Source organism: Ovis aries, chromosome 1, assembly GCF_016772045.2.
Source record: "Ovis aries strain OAR_USU_Benz2616 breed Rambouillet chromosome 1, ARS-UI_Ramb_v3.0, whole genome shotgun sequence".
Taxonomy (NCBI): domain Eukaryota; kingdom Metazoa; phylum Chordata; class Mammalia; order Artiodactyla; family Bovidae; genus Ovis; species Ovis aries.
In genome coordinates, this window is record NC_056054.1 from 121,703,504 (window position 1) to 121,712,134 (window position 8,631).

The window sequence follows — 8,631 nt, forward strand, 5'->3', positions numbered from 1 at the left end:
GGAATTCTCCAGGCAAGAAGCACTGAAGTAGGTTGCCAGGGGCTCTTCCTGGCCCAGGGATTGACCCCGAGTCTCCTGCATTGGCAGGATTATTTACCACTTGTGCCCCCTGAACTTCTTTATATTCATAAGGAATATATACTAAGAATTCTTCGCAACCTGCCCTCCCTCTAGCCAGTTCTCAGCTCCGCAAGTTCCTCCTGCTCTTACTTTCTCAGGCATCCTTAAAGGGGCTCTTCAATACCCATAGGAACAAAAAAAAATCTGCATGAGTTTTCCTCCTACTTTTTTACATAGATGGTAACATACTCTCTTCTTGGCTGTTTTCATTCAGCAAAACATCTTGAAGTGCTTCAGCTTCCCAGGTGACTCAGTGGTTAAAAAAAAAAAAAAATCTGCCTGCAAATGCAGGAGATGCAGGTTTGATTCCTGGGCCAGGAAGATCCCGGGAGAAGGAAATGACAATCCACTCCAGTATTCTTGCCTGGAGAGTCCCATGGACAGAGGAGCCTGGCAGGCTACAGTTCACGGGGATCGCAAAGAGTCAGATATGGCTTAGTGACTAAATAACAACACAAATAGCGTCCTCATCTTGTTTCACAGATGCATAGTATTCCATTGTTTACCTCTATTAGATTATCAAAATGCAACTCATGTCCCACAAAGTTCACCCACTTAAAGTCCATGGTTCAGTGGATTTTAGTATGTTTACAGATTTTCACCAGTATCACTACAATCAATTATAAAACACTTTCATCACCCCTAAAGAAGCTATCCCGTAATTATCATGCCCCAGTTCCCTACATCAACCCACACAGCTGCTAATCTACTTTCCTCCTTTATGGATCTGCCTGTTCTTGACATTTCAGATGCGCAGAACGGTGTGGCCTTTCCTTTGTAGCTGTTCTCCTTCACTCGGCATAGTGCTCTCACTGTCCACTGGTGTAGTAGCACGTGTCAGTACTTCTCTCCTTTTTATCGCCAAATAATATTCCATGGTACAGATAGATCACATTTTATTTTTCTGTTCACCAGTTGGACATTTGGACAGTTTCCACTTTTTAGCTATTTTGACTTATGTTGCTGTGTACATCCATATGCAAGTTTTTTTTGGTCTGGATGTACATGTATTTTTATCCTGAATATACACCTACAAGTGGAATTGCTGGGTTCTATGGCTTATTTCAAAACTGACTTATTTAATCCCCTATTGATAAAAATATAGTCAAATTACATCTTAAAAGCCAGTGAGCCTCATGAGTTAGGCAGGTCAGGGCCACGTTAGTGAGGATTCAGGAACAGTGGCTGCATCAGAGAACCTGCCCAAGTCTTCTGACCTTTCCTCCTGGTGTTCCCATTTCTCCCAGACACTTCTCTTTTCCAGTTAAGTTAACTTTAATTTCAATGTGGTCCATGACTCAGGGGTGTGGGAAAGAGCAGCCCCATTCCTCATGGCCTGGCTCATGAGTCCATCACCCACTGATCCTGCAGGGGCCCCAGGCCTTCAGCTGTGTCCTCTTGCACAGACTCCTTCCTGTCTGGGTTTCTGCATCCAGGACAGTCCAAGAGGAAGCTGGTGACTTCCTCTGGCCCTTGACAACAGGTCTCTGCCACACCTGACCATGAGCACACCTGCTACAGGTGCAGAACAGGGAATTTCAGGAACCATCCAGGCTATAAGCCAGCCTCAGAGAGCTTCCTGCCCCTGCCACCCAGATGGGACCTGCAGAAGCCGCCGTGTCCTTGGTACTAGTGTGTGTTTAAACAGATCTTCTCAACAAGCCAACAGCAGGAGGTGATTTTTATTCTGTGCCAATAGAAGACAGATCTACTTTTGATTCTCTGATTCATCGAATGAAACAAAATGAGTCCAGTTTCTTTCTGCTAAACTTCTATTAGGTGCTGCCCTAAGAGTCTTCGGATATCAAGTTACTCTCTGCTCTTGAAACCTCAGTGTTGACTTCAGAAAGACTGTGATCATTTGCAAAAAGAAGTTGCCCTCTTTCCATGGCAGATGTTTAATTAAACATGCCTCCCTAAGGGTCAAGAAAAACACCACCTCATGGAATGTGAGTATTCTGCTCCGACACAAGGATGAGCAGTTCTAGAATTTCTTACATGTTTCACATTATTGATTTAGGTGTTCAAAGCAACACAGAGGAAAAGCTTGGTCTCTTCTACAGGATATAGAAGGTACCATCTAATTTATTCTTCTCTGTTTTTTAAAAAAGGTAAAGAACAACGTACTGCCTTAATTAAAATAGTGAAAATCTTTCATGTGACAAATGGACTGGTTTTCAAATAATTTTATGCTCTATTGTTCTTGGCTTTGTTTTATATATATTTGAACATAGCATATCATTCTGCAAAAATTCACAGAAAGGTCTATGAGTTTATCCATGTATTCCAAGTTTAAGCAAGTTCTCTTACTCTGATTAAAGTTTATGATGTTCTTGTTGAGTTAATTTGTTTTTAATAATGATGGGAACATTTTTCTCTTCCTTATTTAAGTTCTCAAACCATGTTATCAACAGCGGTAGGAAAATTCCTGATCACTGTACTGTTTCTTATGACTGACCAATTTTATATAATGAAATCTGTTAATTTGGACTTTGTCACATGTGGTTTGCACAGTTATTTTTAAATGGTTTCTCCCTTAATCTCAAAGTAATAAGATCATTTATTCATTCAACAGTTAATTATAATAAAAAAAAGAATACTGGTCTCCCTGAGCTTTGCATTAGCAAAATGAATTAACAAGCAGATATGAAATAGAAAACACTTAATGCAGTGCCTTTGGGCTCCTCCGCAAGTGATGGGATTTATCCTTTGACATGTCTGAACACATCTATATGCACATAGAGCAAGAAATGAGAATGTGAACCTATAAAACTCAGCTGGAAAATGTCTCACAGGATTAGGCACTACTTCTCTGACTTTTTATCATTGCATTTTCACCAGCTCTCCCAGTAGAGAAAACAGTTTTGAGGTAAACAGCAATTAAGATCTTAATCTTCTGGCCTTAGAAGGGCACACAGTGTCCTCACCCAGGGGCACTTCACCAAGGAGACCAGAAAAGCACCCACTTGCACGCTTCCATTTTTTAAATTTATTTCTTTTTGAAAATAAATATGCATGGTACAAAATGTACAAAAGGCATCAGTGGAATGTACACCTCCTTCCCCCAGTTCTCCTCCCCATGGGCAGCCCTAGACACCAATTCCTTCTGTATTCTCCCGGAGGTATTTTAAATATGCTCAAGTTTCAAGCAAATAGCACACCCCACTTTATATATAGGATCTTTTTCATTTGTTAAGATTTAGCACCAAGAAAGCTCTTTGTTACTTTTTTTTTTTTTTTGCTGCATTGTATCCCACTGCATGGAATTTCCAAAATGGATTAAACCATCTCCCAGTTGACCCTATTCAGGCTGTTCTTAAACATTAGTCATCACAAGAGTGCTACAAGGACTAATCATAAATATACATGGTTTTGGACTTGTTCTGGCATATTTTTAGGATAAATTTCTACAGGTAGAATCACTGGGTCAAAGGTAAACGTGTTACTAATGTCAATAGATCTTGTCAATGTGCCCTCCATATTGGTTGTGTAAATTTACACCCTCACCAGTCATTAAGCAAAGGCCTGACAGCCCCGTGGACATGTCTTCTGAGACATCATGAATTTGCCAACCGATAAATAACAAAATATTACCTTGCTGTAGTTTTACCTTGCATTTCTCCTATTATGAGTGTTACTGAGACGCTTTTCTTATGTTTAAGGTCCATTTCTTCTCCTGAACTAATTGTCCATACCCTTTGCATAGTTTTGTACTGAGGTTTTGTACTTTTTCTTATAGAACTGAAGCTTCTTCAGGAGTTCACTGGCATAAATATCTATTTTTTCTAGTTTGTCATTTGTCTATTGTATGCCATCACTTAAAAATTTTTTGTGTAATTGGATTTAACATTTTCTTTCTCCTTTTTTTCCACCTCTGAATTTTTGTGTTATGCTTAGAAAGGGATGCCCCACTCTGAGATGATAAGCTTAGTGCTCAGTCGTGTCCGACTCTTGTGACCCCCATGAGCTGTAGCCCACCAGGCTCCTCTGTCCATGGGATTCTCCAGGCGAGAGTACTGGAGTGGGCTGCCATATCCCTCTCCAGGGGGACTTCCTTACCTAGCAATTGAACCCAGATCTCCCACACTGTGAGCAGTTGCTTTACCAACTGAGCTACACAGGAAGCCCCTAAGAGATGATAAGGGGGGAAAATCTACCATGTTATTTTCTAGTATTTAAATTGTTTTTAATATTAAAACCTTTAAACTATTTTTAATATTAAAAATTTAAAATATTAAAATCTTTCATTTATCTGGACTGTTTTGGGTGAGAGAGATGAGATGAGAGATGTAGATTTATTATTATCTTGTTTTAATGCTGCTTATTGAAAATGCCATCTTTTCTCTCCTGATCACAAATGCCCCTTTATCTACCAAATTCCAATTCCTACTCTATTGATGTTTTACCCTGTTTGGTCTGCCACTCTATGTATCTCGTCGCAATGTTTTAGTTATTGTAGTTTTACAGGGAAGACTTTTCAGGGAAAAGTTGCACCTGGTTTGGAAGAGCCCCTCATGCCATTTGCAAAGCCCAGTAAACCCCAGCTGGACTGTGGGCAAATAAAGCACTCATTCATTCAAAAAAACAGTAAACTTATTTTTCTGTCTGGCTAGCTTTAAATTTCTTGCTAGACTAATTTCCATTCATTTCAACTCTTCCTTTCAGAGGTCTCCTAATTAGTCTTGACAGTTGCTTTTTCAGTATGCATAGCTTGTTTATTTGACAAAGAAATCCTATTGATGTTTTTATTGCAATCATGTTAATTTGTATAGATTATCTTAGAGAAAATGGATATCATTATGATGTTGCATCTCCTCTTCAAGAACTTGATGTTCTGAACTCTAAACAATGATACAGATCAGCCTATTTGCAGGGCAGGAACAGAGATGCAGACATAGAGAACAGACGTGCAGACACAGTGGACGAAGGAGAAGGTGGGGAGAACAGGGAGATTTGGATTGACATATATACACACTACTATGTGTGAAATAGTAAGTATAAATATAAAATAAGTAAAATAAAATGTAATAAAATAAAATAAATATAAATATAGTAAAATAGTGCTGCAGTCCATGGGGTCGCAGAGTCAGACACGACTGAGCAAATGAACTGAACTGAACTGAGCTGAGTGAGAAGACACTTATATCACAGGGAGCTCAACTCAGCCTCTGTGATGACCTAGAGAGATGGATGGCAAGGGTGGGAGGGAGGCTCAAGAGGAAGGGGATGTAGCTATGCATACAGCTGATTCACTTCCTTGTACAGCAGAAATGAACACAACATTGTAAAGCAATAATACTCCAATTAAAATTTTTTTATTATTGGCATGTAAAATTTTTTTAATATTAACATGTATGTTGTGAGGCTTCTACCTATGGAGCATAAAAAGCCTCTTCCAGCAGTCCCATTTCCCCACTGACATGAGCACACTGCCACTGGGTTGGCCAGGCAGCCTTCAGCCCAGAATGTGGGTCTCACATGGACATCTCTGTTTCTTAGGGGATTGGGGAGTCCCCAACCAGACCCAAGCCGGTCCCGTCCTGGGGCACCTGCTGGGGGACCACATGGAGGGAAGAAACAGCAGCAACTCCACCAGGGCCCTGAAGCTTCTGGATGGGACCAGTGCCGCTTGGTATATCCTCACCATCTTTGGCATCTACGGAGTGATTTTCCTCTTCCGATTGGCCAGCAACATCCTCAGAAAGAACGAAAAGTCCTTGGAAGACATTTACTACTCCAATCTGACATTCGAATTTGAAAAGAAAAGGCTCCAGAGCAAGGCAGCCAGATGCTCTTCACTGACCATTAGCAACAGAGCTGTCCTGCAGCCCAACCAGGCCAGCCCAGAGACAAAGGGTAGGAACAGCAGCCCCTACACTGAAATCTAAGAGATCCCTTGAAAGTCGAGGCAAGGAGGCCTCCACAGCTGAGGTTCAAACTTCTTGCTTGAGGGAGCAGCTTTGGGCTTACCTGGAACCTTGAGAGGTGAGTCGAACCCTTGAGCGGGGCTGAAAGAGCATCACTGAGCCACAGGTGCGTGGGGGTGCGCCCAAAAGCCAGCCTCCTGTTTCCTTCTCAGGCTTCCCGATGCTCTGAGACGAGCAGGAGCAGCGGCTTTCAGCCCCACTCACCCTTCACTGGAAAATTTTATGCTCTAGGCAAGGACATGGGACATCCACTGTTCTCAAAGGAATCTGGTAGGCTCCTGGGCCATGTGTGAAGGTAGCCTCTTGTCATGGAAAGAAGGCTGAATTTGGAGTCAAGTGCCTTGGATGAAATTCAACTTCTAGATGGTCGCATGAACCTTGACTGGCTGGTGGCTCACGTGGAACATGTGAGGATTGGGATATACAGTCTCAGAGGGCCATTTATTCTAAGACTCTGTCTAAAATATTGAACCAGAATAGTCAATATCAACATCTTAATTTTCAGAAGTTCTTCATTTTCATTGACAGTGCAGGGTCCATTCAAAAAAATGTATTAGTTTTAGAGTCAGAAGAATCATACTCTACTCTGAGTTAGACTTTTGACCTCTTTGATGTCCTTGCACACACCACTCACCTCTCCCAACCTTAGTTTCCTTACAGATAATGAGGATAATGATGCCAGTTTTCTGCCAATCTTACAAAGCAGATGAGAGCTAATGAAATCATGTATATGAACGTATTTTTAAAAGTAAAATAAATATGTAAATATAAACCTCATTGTGGTGGTGGTGATGATGGTGGCTGATGTTAAATTATGGTGATGGTAGTATTGGTGGTGAATGGTGGTAGTTGATGGTTGGTGTTAATGATAGTGGGGTTGGTGGTGGTTCATGGTCAGTGTTGATTGTGGTCTTGGTGGTTGATAGTTGAGTTGATGATGGTGATGGTGGTGGTGATTGGTGTTGTTATTGATGGTGTTGGTGGTGGTTGATGGTCAGTGTTGGTGGTCTTGGTTGTTGATGTTGATGATGGTGGTCATGGGGGTTGTTGATGGTGTTGGTGTTGGTAGTTGGTGTTGTTGATGGTGTTGTTGGTGGTTGATAGCCAGTGTTGATGGTGGTCTTGGTGGTTGATGTTAATGATGGTGGTGGTGGTGGTGGTGGTGGTTGGTGGTGTTGTTGGTGGGGGTTGGTGCTGTTGTTGATGGTGCTGGTGGTAGTGGTGATGCTACTGTGGTCCAGGAAATGACGAGCCTACTGGTAATAGCTATAAGTAATGGCTGCATTACTTGATTCTAGAAGAGAACCTATCTGCATCAAAGCTGATGATGTGTGCTCTGAATCAACTCCATGAGATTCAAGTTGTACACGTAGACAAAAGTCACTTTTAGTTTTCATTACTGTAGATATCATATGATTCATTCAAATGTTTCACAAACATCTGTTACTTATATTCTTGTCTCTGCTTCAAAAAGAAATAAGATCTTGTCTACATGATTGATTCATTTAGAGAGATTGTGATTAGCTGAATTTCTACAAGTGGCTTTCAGCAGGCAAAGAGAAAAAGTATGTTTTGTACCAACCTCTCTGAAGTTTATCTGGTTTGGCTTTTGGAGGGGTCCCCTGAACAATAAATAAATAAAATTTTTCCCCTGTCTATGCACAGTGGTCTATAGCCAACTGCATGATTTCATAAAGGTTAAATTAAATGCCATGCTTTTTGTTGAAAGGATGAGATAGACTTCCAACTATTTTTCTTTTTTCCATATTTTCCACATGATCATCTTACAGGCTCTCCAGCAAAAGTGTTTGCTGGTTTGTTTATATAGTTAGGGCTGGGCATCATCCACGTTTGAGACGCTTACGGGGCAGGATAAAACAGTAGGCACAAAGACAGACAGAAATGTGACCCACAGTGAGCAGGAATGCACGCATGCTCAGTCGTTCCCATCGTGTCTGACTCTGTGTGAACCCATGGCCTGTAGCCTGCCGGGCCCCTCTGTCCATGGGATTCTCCAAGTCAAGAATACTGGAGTGGGCTGCCCTGTCCTCCTCCAGGGGCTTCCCAACCCAGGGGTTGGATCCGTGACATCTCCTGTGTCTTCTGCATCACAGGTAGACTCTTTAGCACTGAGCTGCGCGGGAAGCTCGAATAGGAATACAGAATGAACTAAGACGGGAGCACAAGGTCAGAACTGAAGTGAATTTGAAGGTAAAATACATACTCCGTCTTGTTGGTTGCTTCCTTCTAATGGATCGTCCTCTTCCTCAATCCAACATCTCCTTAATTTGCATTTGGGAATGCATATGGCTCTAGGAAAGATGAAACTACTCCCAGTTCAGGACCTGATTCAATTAGTGCATCTCATCTCCAGCTTCACTAATAGGGACCAAGCTGGACCCATGACCCAAGTAAGCCCACCCCATTAGAATGATGGGAAGGACTTCCATAGGGAATTATGGAACACAGACGCCCTCTCTTATGCTGGATGGTGTTAAATCCAGAGCTGAGTTTGAAATCGCTGGAGCCATTCTGTCACCATGGGCAAAGCCAATGTGAGGGCAAAGGTCAACATAAAGTGGAA

At 41.8% G+C, this 8,631-nt stretch overlaps 1 protein-coding gene across 1 annotated transcript; it reads left to right on the top strand.

Annotated features, from left to right (window-relative positions):
• The first annotated feature begins 1,505 nt into the window (after positions 1-1,505).
• SMIM34 (small integral membrane protein 34) lies at positions 1,506-7,705 on the top strand. Its single transcript, XM_027965586.3, has 2 exons — positions 1,506-2,069; positions 5,620-7,705. Exons 1-2 carry the CDS (start codon positions 2,063-2,065, stop codon positions 6,006-6,008), a joined length of 396 nt encoding a protein of 131 aa, XP_027821387.2. The 5' UTR covers positions 1,506-2,062; the 3' UTR covers positions 6,009-7,705.
• The last annotated feature ends 926 nt before the right edge of the window (positions 7,706-8,631 follow it).